This window comes from Camelina sativa, chromosome 7, assembly GCF_000633955.1.
Source record: "Camelina sativa cultivar DH55 chromosome 7, Cs, whole genome shotgun sequence".
NCBI lineage: Eukaryota > Viridiplantae > Streptophyta > Magnoliopsida > Brassicales > Brassicaceae > Camelina > Camelina sativa.
This window is the reverse complement of record NC_025691.1, coordinates 31,956,524-31,978,615: the sequence shown is the minus strand read 5'-3', so window position 1 is coordinate 31,978,615 and position 22,092 is coordinate 31,956,524. Positions and strand designations below refer to the sequence as shown.

The 22,092-nt window shown below is 35.5% G+C and overlaps 4 protein-coding genes and 1 pseudogene across 6 annotated transcripts; 3 read left to right on the top strand and 2 right to left on the bottom strand.

Moving 5' to 3' along the window:
• LOC104703775 (probable dolichyl-diphosphooligosaccharide--protein glycosyltransferase subunit 3B) lies at positions 5,939–7,266 on the bottom strand. The gene has a single exon (XM_010419851.2). It carries the CDS (start codon positions 7,208–7,210, stop codon positions 6,146–6,148), a length of 1,065 nt encoding a protein of 354 aa, XP_010418153.1. The 5' UTR covers positions 7,211–7,266; the 3' UTR covers positions 5,939–6,145.
• On the top strand, positions 10,253–12,106 carry LOC104703774 (pentatricopeptide repeat-containing protein At1g63130, mitochondrial-like). Of its 3 annotated transcripts, none has more exons than XM_010419850.1 (2): positions 10,253–10,771; positions 10,973–12,106. In XM_010419850.1, exons 1-2 carry the CDS (start codon positions 10,253–10,255, stop codon positions 12,104–12,106), a joined length of 1,653 nt encoding a protein of 550 aa, XP_010418152.1. The 3 variants fall into 3 exon arrangements, with proteins under 3 accessions (XP_010418152.1, XP_019083122.1, XP_019083123.1); XM_019227578.1 differs by lacking the exon at positions 10,253–10,771 and having other exon boundaries at positions 11,459–11,674; positions 11,753–12,106; XM_019227577.1 differs by having other exon boundaries at positions 10,412–12,106.
• LOC104705167 lies at positions 12,265–16,372 on the bottom strand (annotated as a pseudogene).
• On the top strand, positions 16,935–17,852 carry LOC104703773 (probable thionin-2.4). Its single transcript, XM_010419849.2, has 3 exons — positions 16,935–17,264; positions 17,359–17,439; positions 17,546–17,852. The coding sequence occupies exons 1-3, from the start codon at positions 16,937–16,939 to the stop codon at positions 17,641–17,643; spliced, it is 507 nt and encodes a 168-aa protein (XP_010418151.1). The 5' UTR covers positions 16,935–16,936; the 3' UTR covers positions 17,644–17,852.
• On the top strand, positions 19,016–19,791 carry LOC104703772 (defensin-like protein 54). Its single transcript, XM_010419847.2, has 2 exons — positions 19,016–19,304; positions 19,457–19,791. The coding sequence occupies exons 1-2, from the start codon at positions 19,217–19,219 to the stop codon at positions 19,606–19,608; spliced, it is 240 nt and encodes a 79-aa protein (XP_010418149.1). The 5' UTR covers positions 19,016–19,216; the 3' UTR covers positions 19,609–19,791.

The following is a 22,092-nucleotide window of genomic DNA, read 5'->3' as shown; positions in this document are numbered from 1 at the left end:
TTTTTTTTTTTTTTTTTTTTTTTTTTTTTTTTTTTAATAACGGAAAACAGAAAAACGAATATGTTACCCGATAAGGACAAAGAGAATAGTGTTTTCGGTTTTTGTTTACCAATGATGTTATGTAGTAAGACAATAAGCAAAATTTGTTAAAGGTTTAGGTGATCCATTCCATGAGTTTTAGTTCAACTACCAATTCCATCCGTTTACTCTTTCATTATCCACTCCAATACAAACAGTTCAAAAAGTGGGTTACGCTGCGTTTAACGCATATTAAGACTGAAATCTATAATGGTACATTTCTTGTCTTTCCAATCTGACGTTTATATGAACACTGATTAGCGGATAATCGTCTAATTAAATGGCATGTAAGTGGTGGTCTAAGGACTATATATTGATCAAGGATGTGAGATAAGTGACAAGTAATCTCCTGTCCGTACGACTGTTTGTACCAATCATTGATGGGCTGTAATCCGTATAAGAATGTGGTGAAACAGAGGCCCTATAAGCATCGATACATTGGAATAGAAGGATCTAGATGATGGTGATTGCAGGGTGTCATAGAGAGAAGTCACATGTTGTCTTGGTGAACGAGTTCAACTAGTCAAACAAGGCAACACATGTCGCTCTCAATATAAACGTTCTGTAACAAGTCCATGTTCTGTCTTTTTCATTCTTAATGTCTAGCAACGGCTACATGTGTAGTAGCAGTCTCTATATATGACTTGTAATTTACATTTGAGGCAATCTTATCTAAGTATTCTATTATGTTCTTTGTTTATTCTCTCTCTGCAATTCTACTTCTGCAATTCTAACATGGTATTAGAGCATGTTTTTCGATCCTTGATTCTCTAAAACCTACTCTTTTATATATTCGCTAGTCTACTTGCTCACTCAGTATAATTTCTCTCATACTCTGTTTCTACAACAATCTCTACGGTTAAAACTCCGTTCGAAGAGTCATACTACTAGAACATGGAAAACTCAAAACCACTTGTGTTACCAACTGTTCTTAAGGGAGGAAACTATCTCTTGTGGTCAAGGACCACCAAAACCGCACTATGTGGCCACAGAATTTGGAGCCATATTGAAGGAACAAGAGCCCCAAAGAAAGTCGCCAAAGAAGATGGTAGAGAAACTACCAAAGAAGACGAAGAAGAAGCCAAGCTCGAAGAAGAAGCCAAATGGTTTCAAGAAGACCAGACTGTATAATGAGAGAAGGGAACAAGATAAGGTCTTTGCTCTCCTCCTAACTCTCAATCCGACCTTTAATGACCTCATTAAGCATATCCTTCGAGCAGACAAACTACCTAGTCTCGACGATGTCTGCTCACAAATTCAGAAGGAACAAGGCTCACTCGGTTTGTTTATGGGATAAGGTGAACTCTCAATGACAAACAAAGGAACCTATCGACCTGATGAGAGAAGATCAAAGGGAGGATGTGAACACTGCAAGCGTAAGAACCACACCAAAGATAAGTGTTGGTTTCTGCATCCTCATCTAAGACCAAGTGTGACCAACAAGGAGCCCAGAGCCAACATAACTAGAGTTAAAGACGAACAAAGTGACGCGGGTGCATCAAAGAATGGAGAAGGAATGGTGTCAGGAGATTATGTGAAGAAATCAGACCTGTAAGCCTTCTTCAAATCTCTAGCTGCCAATAAAGACTCTGGTAAAACCTTCTTCACTCATAGTTCAAATAGGTCTCTTGTTGTTGACTTTGGTGCATCACACCACATGATTAGTAACTCGAACCTACTTGACAATATAAAACCGGCTAGAGGTAACGTTATAATAGCTAATGGTGATAGTATTCCGGTTCAAAGAATTGGTAGTTTAAGGTTATTTGATAAAGAATCAAAAGCTTTCTACATGCCTAGGTTTACTTCCAATCTTTTCTCTCTTAAAAAGGAGACGCTTTGTAAACCAAAAATGGAAACGCTTTGGAAGCAAAAAAGTGAGGACTCATTGAAAACCAAAAATATATAGTTTAAATATAAACTTACTTTTTATATCTATAAATGTTGCGTACGCCTGATTCTTCAAAGTTAAATTACCTATTATAATACTGGATTTGACAGCATAACAACTAGAATTTGGAGTTAGAAAAGTATGATATCAATATACTAATAAGCAAATTTGTTCTATTCACTAAACATTTTTTTCTTTATAAAATGTAATTATTCATTGGTTTTTCTTAGTACTTAAAAATGTAATTTATTAATTAATTAATTATAAATAGTTTTATTTCATTAGCTTTATGTCATAGTATTTCAAATTATTATTATAAACCGCTTAATTTTTTTTCTAGGTTCCGATTAAATGCTTAGTGTGTGAATTAACAATGACGGTAAATCTTTACTGTGCTTGTTAGAATATTTTTATATATAAATGAAGAAGGCTACAATACTTTGACTCAATATATTGATAACCTTTATTATATATTTTTTTATCTGTAATGTTTTTCAAACATTGGTTTCATTTTGGGTTCACAAAGAGGGTTCATATAGTTAACGAAAAAAAAGAGGAGGGTTTATATCATCATATGGTATAATTAATCCATGAAAAAAGATAGGATCGAATCTTAGCCCTTCGAGGAAATTAACCACCATAGTGGTTAACAACTAGTGTAAAGGTCTGTAGTTTTTTTTAAAGAGTTGGTTCAGCTATATAATATGACATATGCTAGCGTTTAATTATTTGTTTCGTCCATCAACTAAACCAATATGGCAAGTGTAACCAAAGATTTGGTTCAACAACTTGGAAAACTAAAAAAATCTGTTATAAACTGATTAAAAATTTATATTATCAAAGTAAAATTATAGATTCGAAAGGAACTTATTCTACGCTTACTGCATATTATTGGATGACCAAATGGATATAAATAAAACTATTTCCGTGTAATTGAGGTAAATATATATATATATATATATATATATATATATATATATATATATATATCGTAATGATTTATATAACATGGTTATTGATATTTTGTGGATTTTTTCATATGATTTGTTAACATCATAAGAAAATAAGATCCACAAATCTAAAAACAGACAAATAAAGTTTGGAAGTTCACGGGTAAAGCAATCGAAGCATTAAAAAATATAGACAGGTTCCACCATATCATATAATTTTTGCATTATACACTCGATCCAACAATTTTAATATACATGCCTCTCAAGTTTCAAACACAATTTTCGATTTCTAAACATACTTTGTTTTTGCTATTTACCAAACGACTTTTGCTTTAATAATCAATATATAAGAGAGCTGTCGTTTATTATTATATTAAGTATAGCTAATTATTGTCTAATATATTCATAAATCATATTCTATACAAGGCGCAACAAAAACAATTCTATTGCTGTCATATCAAATGATTAGCCTTAATTTTTCATTTATAGATTTTCGAAAGCTACACATTTTGAGTTATTTGAGTTGAGGCCTCCACGTTTTCTGGTTCTCTATAAACCCATAACTACATACGAATATATATGTATATATACATTTGTATGTATGTAGATGCAATCGTCATTGTCTTATATTGTAATAACATACAATGTGACTGTGTGAGACAGGCTGTGTGTGTGTTTTGTATAATAGGTTGAAATATATGCTTAGTCACTTTCAAGACACCTCGTGCCTTTGGGTTATAAAATCCATTATCCCCGTCGAAAAATGATTTTGATTTTTAAGTCTTATTTACCCAATTTTTATTAAATACTAAGTATCTTCCAAAAATTATGGTAGACTAGTGTATCTTAATTAGATATTTATCCGCGGTATACCGCGAGACTATATTTATTAATAAAAAACAGTTTATTTAATTTGTTTTATAGATTAACTATATACATAACTAAAGTTTTACTTTTCAAATGTACAACTTTACAAATATATATCTATTAGGTAGTGTAAAAATTGTTTTGTTTGAAATTTATTGTTTTTACTATAGGAACTATATCATATAATTGTTTTTTACTTTTTAAATGTACAACCTTACAAATATATATCCACTAAGTAGTCGTGTGAAAATTGTTTTGTTTAAAGTTTTTTTTTTACTATAGATACTATATCATATAATTCAGTAAGTAGTGATTTATTAAAGGAAAACTGTTTGTTTCTTTTTATTTTTCAATTTAAAGATAGTTGTATTGTTATTATATTGTAATATTCTAATATATATGTATAGTATAATTTCTGTATTGCAGTTTTGTATGATTTTTTTTTTTAACATCTCTGATTCAATCATTCATCATAATTTATTAATAAATATAGAAAGTTATGTATGTTTAATAATAAATATAGTTCCCATTGTTTTGGAAAGTTGCAAATAGGGGGGGGGGAATAATTGTTTACAAAAATTGGAAACTTTATCATAATTTAATAAATTGTAAATTAAAAATTAAAAATATTTAATATCAATAGCATAATTGTAAATATGTATGAATTTTAGGATTTATTTCATAAATGTTTTAAAAAATGTATATATAGATATGGGTCAATCTATGTAAGTCCATTATACTTGATGTCAAAACCCCTACATGCGTCAAACCAACTCAAACCATAATCAATTTTATTGTAATGAATGGCTAAAACCTAAAAGGTTCTCGTCTCAAATGAGAGAGACCAAAAGTAATATATATAAGAAACGTTTAGCGGTGGTCAAGTAATTTTGATACATGAACAATGTGCATCTAAAACTCAAAGGCCCAATATTTTGTGTGGGCTTGAAATGGATCGAATAAGCTAAGTCAAAATTATACAAGCAAATCCAAAGGAGAAGGAAGATATTCAATTATTCATCAACCATTTGATTCGACTAAAACCAAATCAAAGGTCATTTTGATCTCATCTCGTATGGGATGGTTGTGCTTCATAGTTGAGGAAGTTCCCTTGCTAGACAGTTTTTTTTGCTAACTGCTCTATGTATCACCGCGGCAGTAGGTGTCGTCTCGAAGACTGCACTGGATGCAATGAAGGTTTCAAGAAGTCCCTACTTTGGAGATGTGCTCGTCGGGCTCATAAGGTTTCCATCACTTGAAGGTCTTGTCTGGCTGGACTCATAAGGCTTCCATCATTTGAAGGTCAAACTAATCACGACTCTGTTTGGCGAGCTTTTGTGCACTCAACTCCTATTGGTGAGACTTTTGATTGTATTTAAAGGCCAAGGAAGATGCTTTGAGATTTGGATTTTCAGAGATGAAAGGCAGGCTCCCTCAGTTTCATATGTACTGATCAAGTTTCTATCCGAAGGTGGACTTACCTCTATCACTATTAAGTTTACTCGCTTTGTTGTTGTTGATCAATTCCTCCGTTGGTGTAGCTAACTTGTTTTCAATTTATAAAATATCGTTTGCCCAAACAAAAAAAAGGTTATATTGATCATACTATATGAAAACCTCAACTGTTTCAAACTTCAGTTTCTACGTGTATTTTAAACGCAAACAAAACAATCAAAGTCATAATGATGTATTTGAGAGGCGTGATTTACATTTATTCAAGTTTAAATGATCTCAGAAATGTGCGAACTCAATGGCCAATGCAACAATGCCTATAAAGAGGAAACATGGTTCCCACCCTCGCAAGCCTGTGTCATGTCAAGTGGCTAAACCTAACAACGGTGTGTAAACCAAAACTCCCATCTCTATCGTATTATAAATGGTACTAAACAACTCATACTTGCAAACCATTCTTTTCTCACTCCTTCTCAAACAGAGAGTAACATGCACATAAGTAAAAGGTTCCATAATGCTTACACAGTTACCATACTCTACTCTCTAGGACAAAATCCTTTTTCTGAATAGATGAAGTAAGCAAGACTAAAGGGAAGATATAAGCTCCAAGTGGTACAGTATCTGAATTTCCAAATATGGTTCCTACATTTCATTGACTAAGAGATCCCATATACTTGGTTCTATATGTTACTCACTCAGATAAACAACTTAACAAGATACTAATATAGCAGTAAGGAGCTTAAACCGTTTCTGAAATTATAGTACTACACCGATTCAAAAGTATATCAAAAATCGAAACACAAGACGTCCGAAAACATCATTACTCAATTCCCAGAAATGTTTTACAAAATCTAAATCCATTACCTTGTTGTAACCACACCACATTCCTCAAGAGTGTGATGAAAAATCAACGCCAACTCGATGGCCAATACGGATGAATACCGTATCCGGTCTTCCAATTATCCAAGTAAACAACTTTCTTCACAGCCCAGAACGATATGAACAAAGCCAAAAGCATAACCAGTCTCTGTGCATTAAGATTCTTCACTCGAACAAGCACATTAGTAACAAACGCCAATAGCAATCCAACAACAGTATACAAGAATCCAACAGCGAAACCTTCAGCTCCAAGCTGCATCCCAGATCCTTGGTAAAAGAAGACAAGCTTATTCGGATCGTTACGATCTTGAAGAAACATAGGCATTTTCCTGATAATGTTGTGCATTGTACCAGCAACGCTAAAGAAGTAAACGAAGATAGCACCAGCTAACCAAAGTCTATGGTCATGAAGAAGTGTTTCTCCTCTCAGGATCCGTTTGATAACGAACGGAGTAGCGATAACGATCAAGGAAACGATGACTCCGATCTGAGACTTGGAAAGAAACGGCGGACGTTGAATAGGACCGACCTTGAGTTTAGTTCGTTGTTCGACGAACTCAGCCATTGATTCAGCTAACCTAGAGTAATCAGATTGATCCATCTGACCAGATTCATCACGGAGATTCGATATAAAAGGACTTACGAGACGGATGTGAGGTAAAGCGTTAACGCCGAAGAGCTGAAACGAGGACTGAGACTTGGAGAACTCGATCTCGCAGAAGAAGAGCTTGGTTCCTTCAGATCCGTTGTTGTTAGCGAGGTACGAAGCGGAGACGACGCCGAACTCGCGACGGAGCTCTTGTAAACGGAGCTCGGTTTTGCTGTGGAGTTGAGTAGCGTCGAAGAAGACGAGTAACGAGTAAGGACGAGGAGTGGAAGCAGAGGTGAGGAATTTAGAGATCCCATGGTCGTCGAGGTGGATTACGCCTGATTCGGTGGCTGATCTGAGTGAAACAAGTTCGTTGACGAGATCTGAATCGGAATCCGAATCGGAAAACGAAGCTGCAAATGCGGATGAGAGTGTTGCTATGAGGAATAGAAGAGAGACGAGTTTTGATTTGACCGCCATTGTTGTTGTTGTTGTTGATCTCATCTCTCTCTCTCTCTCTCTCTCTCTCTCTCAGATTCGAGAAGAAGACGAGGAAAAGTGAAAGAAAAAGGTATTTTGCCGTTTACCAGAAAGCCTCTAGTTGAAGAAGAAGGTCTTTGAAGTGGTTTCGCTGGTTGTCCCATGTGGTACGTTTTGATTGGTTGATATATCCACGCGGATCGTTACAATTCGACGGATGAAATCACAAAAAGCTTTCTTTGACGAGGGTTTGTTTTTTGAATTCGGTAAAATAGCCCATTGGGCCAAACCGACTTAAGTTAAAATAGTCCAATTGCCTTCTTGGCCGTCAGATTTCAATGATAGTCAACGATTTTTACGAGTTCGAGGAATCAGAGTTGCAGTTCAATTACAAACCAATGGAGGCTGGATCGTCTCCGGGAACTCTTTCTTCCGGAAGAGATTACCTTTATTTTAGGGTTACAACTGAATCGTACTGTATTAAATGATGGACATTGCTGGACTATGACTAAGTCTGGGAACTATTCAGTCAAGTCTGGATATGAGGCCGCGAGAATCAGTTCTCTTTCTGTTTGTGAACTCCCTCTTCAGGGCCTAGTGTTACGGCACTAAAAGCACAAGCTTGGAAATTAAAATCTACACGGAAGTTGAAACATTTCGTGTGGCAATGTATTACTGGGTGCTTGGCAACAAGCCAAAAACTTCAATATCGCCATATTGGTAGAGACAAAGGATGCTCAAGATGTGGAGCAGACGAAGAAACCATCAATCATGTGATCTTTGAATGTCCCCCGGCTAGACAAGTCTAGGCTTTGTCGAATATCCCTTCTTCGCCTATGTTGTTCCTGTCACCGTCGATATACAATAATTTTGATTATTTATATTGGTGGGGCAAGGACGTGGGAGCGAACGAGGAGAGCTTAAGAGTATTTCCATGATTATATGGTACATTTAGAAGACGCAAAATAAAAAAATCTTCGAGAATATTTCAGAACCACCGCAAGAGACTCTTGATATCGCAATTCAAGAGGAAGAAGTGTGGAGGCGAGCAGGGACAGAGCCCATAGTGGAGATCATACCAGTTCCATCTGATGTTCCTGTTTGTTTTATTGATGGGTCTTGGCATGCGTCAGATTCACGAAGTGGACACGGTTGGATTGTGTCTTGTGGAGGGAGTTTGAGGCATTTAGGATTAAAGGGCTCGCGTAGAAGTCTTTCCCCCCTTCATGCCGAGTTGGAGACCCTTTTATGGGCAATGAAGTGCTTATTGGCGATTCCGTTGATAAGTATCCTCATTATGACAGATTGTTCGGACCTTTTTGCTATGACTTCAAACCCAGAGGCATGGCCTGCATTTGCAGCAAAGCTGAAGGATTTTGTGTATTACAGGGACTTATTCTCTTCATTGATTATTAGATATATCCCTCGTAGTGGTAATACCTCCGCTGATCATCTTGCGAAATGTGCAAAAGGTCGTGAGTTTTGTTTTTCCCATGTGAGTTCGACGGTTCCTCACTGGCTCTCTCTAGAAAAGAGTTCTTAACCGTGAACTAGTATTTGGAGTTTAGACGACAAAAAACAAAAAAAAAAGTTGCAGTTCAATGATTGGATTCGTCTATATTTGGAACTTGCCCTTTCTGCAAACGACAGGAGGATTGAAGAGAGCGAGCTGTCCCAGTTGCAGATTGTCAAAGCTGTAATTGTAACACTTCATGAGCCACTCCAAGCCTCAGCTGCAAATGTCTACATCACGTTTAAGGCTCGCGTTGTCTTGTGTTTGTGAGATTGGTGAGCATGTTTTACGTAAGGTTATAGTTAGAAGAGCCATCAATGACCGTACTGGATGCTTGACTGCCCATGGTGGATATGGGTTTTCCATTGGAGAAGTAGCTGAGGAGCGTCATATATCCGGCCCAGGCTATTAATTATACTTTGTTTAATGGAATTATATTTTGGGTTACTCCCATGTTCACGACTCTTTTCTTCTTTGTACGTTGTTTTGAATAGGTTTGATAATGGTCGGGCAATGGCTTGTTACGCAGGTGGGTTTTGACATTCCAATTGTTGTTAATTATATACTGTAATATGTGCTTTTGCATTCTTCAGTTTACAAAATTTGTACCGTAGACTCGCAACAGGAGATAGGATGGTAAAATGGAACACCACTGCAAATACAGGTTGCATTTTCTGCAAAAATCCAACGGAGACAAGGGCGCACTTGTTCTTTGAATGTCCATACTCGCAGCAGGTTTGGGAGTCGCTGGTAAACAGGCTTCTTTGGCACAAGTACACCATGGACTAGACGCAAGTGATACAACTACTCACAGGAAATGATTTGGACAAGACTCAATGGTTTCTACTCAACTACACTTTTCAAAATGTTCTCCACTCAATTTAGAGGGAGAGAAATGATAGGCGCCATGGAGAACCACCATCCCCGGTGGAGAAGCTGGTGAAGTTGATTGATAAGAATTTTCGAAACAGACTAAGTACAATGTCTGATGTAGATGACACACTCATTCAAGCTTGCTTTGCAACAAGATTTTACTGAATTGTCAGGGTTTTTTTTAGCAAAAACAGGGTCTAAACAAAGTCTGGTATCACTGTTGTACCGTAGATCAATTCATTGGACTGTGATCTATAAAGCTACTAGTAATCTCATTGGATTGTACTAATTAATATATGTATTAGTCATCATGTTACCAGGTAATATGAGTTGTGTAATATTGCTGAAAAAACGATACAATTTAAGAAAATAAAAACTAAAAATCAATTAAAACATTTTCCAATTCAAAAAAAAAACTAAAAAAAATCTACTCTTTTTTGTTTGAGAAAGAGTCCTAATCTAGTATTTTTTTTTTTTATGTTTCAAAATAAGTATTGAGGGTATAAATATATTTTCTTTAAAAAAGTATTACTATAATTTATAAATATAATAAACCAAACCGTACCAGAGTAGTCAGAGTGAACCGGTCGGGTATTAAAATCGGAGATGATATCTCTGTGTCGTCTAACAAACAAAAAAAAAATCGAAAAAAGCAGTCACACTCTTTTCTTATCGAGAAGATGAGATTTGCGATTGGATTGACGGCGAAGAGATTTGTTCTTCTGAGGAAAGGTAAGACTGGAACTACTTCTCCCTCGTTTCTCCTTTGCTGGGTTCGATCTCTTTCTGATTTCAGAGAGAAACTGAGTAGAAGTGATTTAAAGCTAGACGATGTTGTTGATCTGTTCAGTGAGATGGTCAAGTCTCGTCCTTTGCCTTCCACTGTTGATTTCAATAGATTGTTGAGTGCCATTGCTAAGATGAAGAAGTTTGATGTTGTCGTCTCCTTGGGTGGGCAGATGCAAAATTTGGAGATTTCATATGATCTCTTTACTTACAGCATTCTGATAAACAGTTTTTGTCGGCGGTCTCAGCTCTCTCTTGCTTTAGCTGTTTTGGGGAAGATGATGAAACTCGGCTATGAGCCCGATGTTGTCACGCTTTCTTCTCTTGTCAATGGTTTCTGTCAAAGTAAGAGGATTTCTGATGCCGTAGCTTTGGTTGATCAGATGGTGGAAATGGGATATCAACCCAATACCGTTACATTTACAACTCTGATTCATGGCCTTTTTCTCCACAACAAAGCTTCCGAAGCTGTGGCTTTAGTTGAACGGATGGCTTTGAAAGGTTGTCAACCGGACCTAGTTACTTACGGTGTAGTAGTAAACGGAATCTGTAAAAGAGGTGACACTGACTTGGCTTTAACTCTGCTCAAGAAGATGGAGAATGGGAAAATAGAGCCTGGTGTTGTAATCTACAGCACAATCATTGATAGTCTTTGCAAATGCAAACATTTGGATGATGCTCTCAACCTGTTCAACGAAATGGAGAAGAAAGGAATTAGACCGGATGTTGTTACCTACAACTCCCTCATAAGTTGCCTTTGTAATTACGGACGATGGAGCGATGCCTCTCAACTACTCAGTGATATGATCAAGAGGAATATCAACCCTGATGTAGTCACTTTCAGCGCATTGATCGATGCGTTTGTGAAGGAGGGGAAGCTTACAGAGGCTGGAAAATTGTACAAGGAGATGATCAAAAGGTCTATAGAACCAGATAATTTCACTTATAGCTCACTCATCAACGGGTTTTGCATGCACGATCGTTTAAACGAGGCTAAGCAGATGTTTTCTTTGATGGTTAGCAAGGATTGCCTCCCAGATGTAGTGACATATAATACTCTTATAAAGGGATTTTGTAAGTCTAAGAGAGTGGAAGAAGGTATGGAAGTCTTCCGCGAGATGTCTCAAAGAGGATTGCTTGGAAACACAATCACTTACAACACTCTTATCCAAGGGTTATTTCAGGCTGGAGATTGTGATAAGGCCCAAATGGTATTCAAACAGATGAATAATGATGGTGTGCCTCCCAATATCATGACATACAACATTTTGTTAGTTGGACTTTGTAATCATAGGAAGCTAGAGAAAGCATTTGTGGTATTCGAGTATATGCAAAAGAGTAAACTGGAACTTGATATATATACATATAATATTATGATTGAAGGGATGTGCAAGGCTGGGAATGTGGAAGATGGGTGGGATCTATTTTGTAGCCTCAGCCTTAAAGGAGTGAAACCTGACGTTGTAACCTATACTACAATGATCTCAGGATTTTGTAGGAAATGTTTAAAGGAGGAAGCAGGTGCCTTGTTCAATAAAATGAAAGAAGACGGACCTCTTCCAGATAGCGGTACTTATAATACGCTGATCAGGGCGCATCTTAGAGATGGTGACAAAGCAGTATCAGCTGAACTCATCAGAGAAATGAGGTGTTGCGGGTTTGTTGGAGATGCTTCAACTTTTGGCTTGGTCACAGATATGTTGTTTGATGGGAGATTGGACAAAACCTTCTTGGAAATGCTTTCTTAAGATATTCATAAGGTTCATCATAAGCCTGTTATGTTTCTTTTCTGGTAATTACTGTCTAATGCCCCAAAACTGAGAAAGCTTCCACTCTTAACTCTAAAAGTTGCTCAAGTGGTGAAAAGGAACTCGTTATGCAGATGGAGTAGATTTCATTTTTCTTCTCTTCACTCACGTGATGAATCAATCACAAAGATCAAATCAGACCTTTATATTAAAACTACCAAAAGACTAAAAACTAAAAAATTAAAGAGAAAAATTTCCATTATTATTTGAAAAAAAAATCAGGTGTGTCAGAAGAAGGAACATCAAAGATCGTCTGCGAAGTAAGGATGTAGAAAAGCACTGATCATTTGCCAGACCGTAAACGTCGCCGTAACGGTCGCATCAATGGCGTTATTGAACAAGAAGAGCTTTGTAGCTCCATAGATGGCTTTTGTCGGATATGCTCTTGAGGTAATACATGTTCTTCCACCTTGTCCGAATCCTTCTATCATCGAATGGTCCACCTAATTAATTTTTAAAAAATTGAAAATTAATAACTACACAACTAAATTAAATTCTTGTTTTATTGTAATGAAAGCTATTCTATGGAAACTAAAAAAAAATTACCAAGATTCTCATGGTCAATTTCTCTCCTTTTAGGACGGGTACTAAACTCCCATAGATCGATGTCACTACATCGTTTGCCATGGTCGACCTATCAAAAGAGATTTTGATTAGCTAACCACTAACCAATATTCTCTCATAACCCATCATTATCCAAACTAATATTCAGAATATGCAATCTATGGATTGATTACCTTAAGTTGTCAGTGCAGAAAAATGTCTTGAGTTTTGAATCTTTTCCCTTAGTCACGTAAAAGTAAACCGGTGTGTGTTCCGACAAGCTTTGGTCAGCGAAAACAGAGAATCCGAAAGGTCCTAAAGCCCCACGCACTGTGGAGCCTCCATTGGTTTCGCAGCTAAAGTCCTCGTCGTAGCCCACCACGGAGTTGTCTCCAAGGATTATTTCGAGATCGTCCTTCCTGATCACGAACTCAGCCTCTATATCTAGCTGAGAGGCAGAGCCCACATCAACCGGGCCACCGTCCCTGGTCCAACCGTCATGTTGAATTTCTTGCTGCTCAGTCACAGTGATTCAGTTTCCTCTACTGGCCATAGGATTAGGTTCTTCCCTGTCTTCGTGTCCAAAACAACAATTCTTGGAATGGTCTGATAACGGTTTAAGAAGATGATCAGCCCTAACTTGGTTCATAAGTATTAAAAACCTAACTTACACAGTACGCTACAACAAGAAAGCATACCTGAACAGAAGCCCAACCCTTCTGTTGATCAGCTTCTACACTGTCAGATTCAATGGTGAAACCCCATAATACTCTGCGTCCCTTATTTTGATCGTAAAACGTCTTTGATGCATAAAATGTCCCGTAATCGTATCTCAAAGCGGTACTAATTCCGACATTGATAGAAGGGTTATCAGGGATCCATGAAGCGTTTGAATCAAAATACGTTCCAATGGCATAAAGGTCCATTCTAGTATCGTCCATGCTAGCCTTCACGACATGCTTCACGTCTGGTCCCTTGACTGAAGTGTCAAGCCCATTCTAGTATCGTCCATGCTCTCATCTCTTACCAGGATCCCTAGTCCACCACCACTGAGGAGTGTTTTCTCGAGGAAGGTGTTAAGATATATATCATCATCAATTAAATAACCCCAAGCTTTTTTTTTCTTTCTTTCAAGTGTGTACTGTTTTTGAATACAGTTTACGTTAATAATTATTGATATGTTGTGCCCATAAATATGGGAATGATCGAACACACTCTACTTGTCTTTATTCGATCCAAAATATTAGGAAAATAAAATTATCTTGTAACTTAGATTCTCATATAAATAGAAGGGAATAGAGGGTTATCCTCTCATTGTAAATCCATCCAGCAATTAATACAATAGCTCTAATTTCTTCATTTTTCTTGAGATAAAACATAACTTCTTTAGCAAAAATCTTTTTTTCTTCCTTTGCTTTGCTTGAGCATTAATTCAGTTTTAGAGAGAGTTCTTAAGTGAATTTGTTTTCCAACTTTAGATAAATTCATTGTGTGAAATCCAGTTTCTACGGTTTTGTAGGTAAGTCGAGTACCAATTTACATGCTGGAATTCATATTGGTTGGTCCAAGACAGTGTAAATAAATAGTATGAATTTGCTGTCGAGATTATAAGTTGGTTTTTACTTTTTAGTGCCGTGTAATTATTGAGGTAAGGTTTTGTTGTAAAGATTGTCTAAATGAATCTAGCTGATGATTTCGGGGGCGTGAGCCCGTGGAGCATTATTACTTCCAGCTTATATTATATCTTAAACGTCAACGTTGTAGCTATTTTTGAGTTGCGAACTTCTTACGAGCTATTTCTTCTTGTTGGGGTTGATTAACCAAACAGTTTCAGATAATTTTACCATCACTGGAACAATCTTTAAAACCCAATTTCGTTACTCAAATCCCGCTCTATTAAAGCCCAAGAATCTTCTACTTTGCTTTCAGTTTCCATTATCAGCATCCCAAGAGATCAGTTCGCCTTAAGGATTTAAAGCAGAATCTAACCAAAGAGAAAACACTCATAGACTTTTCCTTGTAATAATGATAATTCATAATAGAAAACGTAACGACGACAATTTGGTTCCAACAAAACATTCAAAATGGAACCTCAATGCTATCACCTCAAGAGAGTTGGTGGAAAGGAGAACACTTAAAACACGTTGTAACAAACCTATTTTGTTCCTTCCAATGAATAAAGCCAAACCCAAAAATCTTATCCGAGATCCTGGTTCTCACAATTACAATCTTATTCTTCTTTCAATGTATCTAACCAAATACAAAAATCTTATCAATATTCAATAAATCCATAAACGTTTTTCACCCGTTCTTTACGATAATTGTTATATATTTTATTCGTAGTTTTTTTATCCACAAAAAAGTTTGTTTTTGATATATAGTTTTATTTACCTTTCCTATTTTATTACATAATTTCATTTTAATGTTAGTTTAAAATATATCCTTTCAAACTATTTCATAATATATAATGTAACACTATTCTAAATGTTATTTTCTTAAATTATTTGAAACGTTTTAGAATATTTTCTACCCCAAAAATTATTTTGTTATCCAAGTAACACAAAATTTTACCAGCTACATAAAATTGAAATATTAACTATACAGAAAGGGATCCACAATATTGACTTATACAGTGTCAGTAAAGAACAATTTCACACGAAAATATATCTTCCACTACAAAACATAAACAATCTTAACTTTGCCACCCCAAAGACAAAGATTTCTCGTATGTCTGTGCAGTAGTTTGTGGTCTAGCCAGTGACTCATGAGCTTGAAAGAGAGGGTGGTCCAGCCAATGACTCATGACCTTGAAAGAGAGGGTGGTCCAGCCAGTGTAGTTACTCTGCAGAGCATGAGATAAATGTGTAGAATGAAGTTTGTGGTGCCGAAATAGTAAAACAATTCGTATTTATCAAATATTTCTTTTGTTTGAAACCTATATTATTATTTCTAAGTGTTAAAGACTGATTATAATATGTAATCTCCAATTCTGATTAATGAAGATAATGTATGTTAAAATGTTCCGGATGCTGCCGATGGGTGGCTACGAAGTCAGAGACTATGTTAATCAAGTTCATCAGCACAACGTAATTGAAACATATGATATGTATGTATATATATATATATATACACACTATAAATTAAGTATAATTGAGAACGTATACTTACTCAATATTTGTTCATGTATGTTTTGGAGTAGCTTTTTTTGTTTGTTTAACGGATTGTTCTACTTCAAAGTATCATGTTCTTGGAATAGCTATGTATCATGTTGATGTCCTTTTTTTGCTTTGACTATGAAACGATAAAAGTATCTTACTATTACAAAAATTTATATATACAACATTTCCCCCAGTTACATACAAAATATTTTTGCACAACAAAATCTAATCGACAATTTTTTTTTGTAAATCCATCTAATATGAATATAAATAATAATGAGAAGGTTTGTACAGTAATTACCAAAAGCTTGTAAAGCCATACACTTTCTTTACAAAAAATAAAAAAATAAAAGTAAGGTGAAACTAAAATAGATTAAAAATAAACGTAAGGCATACAGTATACGGACATGTGAGATAATATAATACCCACTTCATTTTTCCTCAATATCACCCTCCCGAACCTTAATTCGTCTTGAGGAGGCGTGCATGTTAGGATACTATGCATTGTCAGTATCTATTTTTTTTTTTTCAATGTCTGCATCTCCAATGGTCATTTACTTTTACTTCTATAATAAAGGAACTCTAGAATAGAGGTGAGTTTTACTCTAATGGTACTCTATTCTCACTTCTAAAATAGAGATTACTATTTTTTTCTCTATTTATAGAGGAACCATATTTTTTTTTTACAAAGGTTCCTCTATAAATAGAGAAAAAAATAGCAATCTCTATTCTAGAGGTGAGAATAGAGGACTATTGGAATAAAATTCACCTTTATTATAGAGTTTTCCTATTATAGAAAAAACAATTGGAGATGGTCTTAGGATACTATGCATTGTCTGTATCTCCCTTCTTTTATTTTACCTTTTAAATATATTACGTTATGTGTAGATTATATTTTAACTTTCCAAAATTTAAATTAAAATTAGTAAAAACAAACATAGTTAAGAAGTAATATTTGTTAGCTATTGCGATAGGGTGGTCCAACCAGTGTGTGGATTCTATAAGAGCATGATAGAAAGGTGTGGAATACATTTTGTGGTGACAACTGTAGCAAAACTAGTATATAAGAATGTCTAGTTTCATCACCATTTTATCAACACAAGCATTAAATACAAAGGGTTTCTCTAAATTAAATATATATTGTGTGATCAAACAAGTAATCAGTCCCAAGATGGAAGGCAAAACTCTGATTCTAAGTGTGCTCATGATGAGTCTGTTCATGGCGCAAATTCAAGTTGAAGCAAGGAGCTGCTGCCCTTCTTTGATTGCTAGAAATTTCTACAAACATTGTCGCTCTGAAGGAGGCGCCCGAATTATATGTGCAACACAAAGTGGATGCATACTCTTTGACGGACAACATTTGGGGCCATGCCCGAATAAATTTCCCTATGACTCACGTAATTTATTTCTGCTACTATAAGCTTTATCATGTCAGTTTTTATCAGTTCCATCAAGATTAAATACTTTTTTTTTTTTGAAATTTGGCTCTAGTTGAAGATGGTGTGAATGAGTATTGCAAGTTAGGGTGTGTATCATCTCTGTGTGGTGCCATTAAAGCTCTCACAAACTCTGGTAAAACGAACCATCCAATCTCATAATACTATTATTATTATATATTTTGGAATGATAGAAATTAATTATAATATTTTAATCCATTCTACTATTGTTCGGTGAGTAGACACAAGTGAAATTGGGAATGGATCGGCAGATAATTGCGCAAATGCATGTTCTACTCTATGCACCAAAAGCTCTACGACTGGAGTTGAAACTGCCTAGACTAAACTGCATATCCACGGAGATACCCATATCCATGTTTCAGAGTAATGATTTCCCTGCTTTTAATAATTGTCGTGTGTGTGACAAAAATAAAAATACTAGACTTTGATGCTAGTATCTGAATAAATAAAAACGCGTTCTGTGTATGCCCATTGCAAAATATTTTGCTTGGACCGCCTTTTAATTAGGCAGAACCATGCTTGTGAGTATGTTGCCCCAATATGCGGTTACACTAGCTGATGAAGCTAGTCATTTAAGTTACTTTCTGTTGGTGGTGTTGAGATATGGAGAATTTTGAATTTTGAATGTTAGACATGTTCATAGAAAGGGAATGGTGTGGTTGGAATTGTTTAGCCGCATCTATAGATTAAATAGATTCCATGGTCTAGCAAGCTTCAATGGATGACCTGATCTCTATTAGAACTTAGAAGTGTCTATTGTATTGAGTTTGGTGAATCCAAGGCATACAGAAAAGGAGCTGGCTAGTAGGCTTGAGGCATCTTACTTTTGCTAGTTTGAAGTTTCACTTGAAGCACAAGTGGAGAGATCTAGGCTATTGCAAAATAATTGTAATAATCAGTTTATTTGCCCGGACCAATATTGTAAGCCACACTTACTATCCCTTCAAATGAGGCAAAGATATATCTTAAACACCATCATCTCATCCCCTAGCATCTCAACCCCAAATTAGGGTTCCAGTGTTCAACAACATCAGCGAATCATAATTTAAAATTAATTTCTATTGAGAAAACTTCCTGAAATTATGTGGATTTACATAGTCAACCTTCCAAAAATCGCTATAAAGGCATGGTTACTACTACGTATCATTGAAAAACATTCAAATAACTAACATGAAAACAAAATTTGAGCGTGATGACAAAAAGGACAATTTCTTAATCTTAGGTATACTTGCTCAGTTACCTAATCAATACCCAGTCTTTTTTTTTGGGTCAATACCAAATAGTCCAATACTCAATACTCAGTCTATGGACTTCAGCAAAAATATTGGTAAATAAGATTTTAAAGTTTAAAATTTAAAGATCATTTTGATTAAATTTATAGATTTAATTCCATTTTTTAAAAGATCATTTATAAAGAGACTGTAGATATTTTACTTCTTCTAATATGCTCACATTTATTGTCTAGTCAAATTTAATTTAAATAGTCAGATACTCAGATTTATAGTTGATTATACATAATCAATTTTAGTCAAACTCCACATGATTTTTATCCATTAATGGTCTTATATTGTCTTGCAAGTTGCAATCAAGGTGATTGGCATGTGATCAATACAAATATATGTTGATATAGTTACTTATTTTTTCCGACATTAAGTTTTGCATTAATATTGACGTATCCAGTTATAATCGTTTTGAGATTCTTTCTGTTCTAAAAAGATAAGAAAAATAAATGAAAATCTCTCTTTTATCAAAATATATATAGAAGATCCAGTTAATTTTGCAAAGACATAGTAGAAAAGTGAGACTTTTGGAGAGAAGTAGATAAACAAAACTCTTAACAAAAAAAAAGAAAAGAAAAAGAAATCAGAGAACATATAATTTCTTGGTATATAATGGGTACTATCACAAAGACATCTGTAATTGTTTTTCTTGTGGTATTGACAATTCCATCGTCTTATTACAACGTTTTGGGTGGGTCAGGTATGTTGTTCTCTTAGAAGATTTTGATTTATTTTTGTTATTTTTTAATCATCTTTGATCACTTCAACAACAATAATTTCACACATTTTTCTTTTCTTAAACGTATATATAAATAGAAATAGAAAATTACATGTATGTGTGTATATGTGCAGTGGTCGAACCAGCCGAATCTGGTCTATGCCTTTTTAAATGTGAAGGTGTATTTGATGATCATGCATGCTTCCATGACTGTTCTGGGAAGGTGGGATACAAGAATGGATACTGTGTTGGAAATCCTCCACGATGTTGTTGCACCCATGATTAGCTCCACGATGTTGTTGCACCCATGACTAGCTATATTCATAAGTAGTTGAACTTTCAAGTTATGCGATTTCTAGTATGTTTCTTTTAAATTTTGATAATAAAATAATAAATGAGAAGAAAAAAAAGAGCTAATAAAGAGATGAAAAGACATACCATGGTAAGTTGGTAACGTCATTGAAAAACATTCAAGATAAAATAATATGAAAACAAAATTTGAGCGTGATCCCAAAAAGACAATTGATTAATCTTCAGTATACATTCAGTTACTCAATACTTAGTCTTTTTTCAATCGGATTAAATATAAAGATGTTGTTTTTTTTTAAGATCCATTTATATAAAGACTGTGTAAATATTTTTACTTCTTCTAATATATATGCTCACATTTATTGTCTACTGAAATTTAATTAAAATAATCAAATATATAGTTAATGATACATAATCAACTCTAGTCAAACTCCACATGATTTGTTTCCATTAATGGTCTTGCGGTCTTGCAATCTAGGTGATTGGTATATGAATATACGAATATATGTTGATATAATTGTTTAGCCTATAATTATTTATTTTTCGCAACATTAACTTTTGCATAAAATTCGATATATTCAGTTATACTTTGAGATTCTTTCTGTTTTAAAAAGATAAGACAAAGAAATGAAAATTTATCTTTTAATCAAAAATAAATTTGATATATTCAGTTATACATTAACTTTTTGCTTTGTTTGGTTGATATTTACGCTCTGATTTTTGGCATTGATGTTTTGTTTGCTCATCAACACATTTTACACGTCATTTTGATCAAAGATAGTATACAGTCCAGACGAGGAAAAGTGTTTTGAAAAAAAGAGTGTTGTGACTCTATATCAAATTGGTGCGTCCGTGGCGGACCGAGGAACATTTATTTACGGGGGGGGGGTGCAATTTGTTTTCTCAAACGGTTAAAATGTTTTGAAAATGTTGTTAAGAAACTATTAGTGTAATAGGGTGGGAGTCGAACTCGGGGTAAGGACGGTCAGCTAAGTAGGGACAAACCAACTTTGCTACAGATAGTTTACAGATTAGGGATCGAAGAACGACAATTCAGAAACCACAAGTCTCGCATAGATCGGAGGTATCAGAGGCTTCGGGTGGTGATGTTAATCGACGAATTATGGAGGTGGAAGGTCAAATCGGACCGATTAGATGAAGATGCAGTGGCTGTTGGACGAGAGAGTTTTACGACGGAAAAGGTTTTGGAGAAATTGGCAAGACAACGTTTCTCAGGCTTCACACACGTTCTAATGGTTGCATAGAGCCAGCGCAATTCTGTTCTCAGGTACATAACTCAAAACCTGGAACATCGAATTAGAGATTCCTCACTAGGTTAGGTTTATTGGGGAATGAATTTGGATTTTGGAGAATCGTGAAAAGTTTGTGCCAGAGACTGCGTTTGAAGGGTGAAAAACAACATACAGTATAGAGTGCCAGAGACAAATTCTGCTGGAAGTAAAGATTCAACAAGTTAAATAGGCAGAACCATGCTTGTGTACAAAAGCAGAAAAGTTGAGATTAGTCTCTTTGAGTATAGCTGCTGGTGGGTGATGTTCTTAGTTGGTATGAGTGATTCAGAAACAAGAGTTTTTATGTGAACCAGAGTTGATTGCAACATTGGAGATGACTGATTCGATTAAGCCAACATACAGTATACAGTGCCAGAGACAAATTCAGCTAGCTGGAAGTAAAGATTCAAAGCGTTCAAGATTCTAGTCCGGCGACAACACTGGTTTGTGCCATAGGATTGACTGACTCCAACTTTGGGCACAGACACATTCGAAGATTAATTTGGTGCTTCAAACATCCAAAGATGTAGAATTTGGCTTCTACATTTTAAAAAGGTCATTGCAACCGATCAGATGTCTACTAGTTTTCGTGAGACACTTGAGGACCCTCAGTTTGTGGTAGTGTGCTTGAAGCAATCCCATGGTTGCGTGGAAAACATTACTGATATTTTTGAGTGTGCACTAACTAGATCGTCCTTGCAAAACACGTACGCTCACAGACCAATATCGAGCTCCCTTCAGTCCTTACCAGTTACCAACAATTAACCGTGACCAACCNTAAACTAAATGATAATGAAAAAACTAAAACATAAATAAAGAAAAAACTGACTAAAACTAAGAGATACGACCCCTGAATGCGTATGGCCAAATCCTGGTCCTCCATAAAAGAAATGAGTTCCCAACTCATCTCTATGCAAGTTCTTGACGTCATAATAAGCAGTACTTGTTGCATGTGTAAACAACTCAGGGGTCGGCTGGAAGCTGCAAGTGTAATCTACCACTTGTATGTTCCTGAAATAACTCGCGTTTCCAAACCCTTCTTGGGGGAAACGCCCTGAGCCCATCTGCGNACCGTGACCAACCTCATTATAAAAGTATGTTTGGTATTGACCCTGAGATTTTGAGATTTGAGTGTGACAAAGAGAGAGTATTTGTCCCCCCCCCCCCCC

What these genes read in the sequence shown, in the direction of transcription:
- LOC104703775 (XM_010419851.2), bottom strand. Translation starts at nt 7,210, where the DNA reads ATGAGATCAACAACAACAACAACAATGGCGGTCAAATCAAAACTCGTC.
- LOC104703774 (XM_019227577.1), top strand. Translation starts at nt 10,427, where the DNA reads ATGGTCAAGTCTCGTCCTTTGCCTTCCACTGTTGATTTCAATAGATTG.
- LOC104703773 (XM_010419849.2), top strand. Translation starts at nt 16,937, where the DNA reads ATGTCTAGTTTCATCACCATTTTATCAACACAAGCATTAAATACAAAG. An exon ending in TAAATTTCCCTATGACTCAC is followed by an intron (nt 17,265 to 17,358) that starts GTAATTTATTTC and finishes ATTTGGCTCTAG; the next exon opens with TTGAAGATGGTGTGAATGAG. An exon ending in TAAAGCTCTCACAAACTCTG is followed by an intron (nt 17,440 to 17,545) that starts GTAAAACGAACC and finishes TTCGGTGAGTAG; the next exon opens with ACACAAGTGAAATTGGGAAT.
- LOC104703772 (XM_010419847.2), top strand. Translation starts at nt 19,217, where the DNA reads ATGGGTACTATCACAAAGACATCTGTAATTGTTTTTCTTGTGGTATTG. An exon ending in CAACGTTTTGGGTGGGTCAG is followed by an intron (nt 19,305 to 19,456) that starts GTATGTTGTTCT and finishes GTATATGTGCAG; the next exon opens with TGGTCGAACCAGCCGAATCT.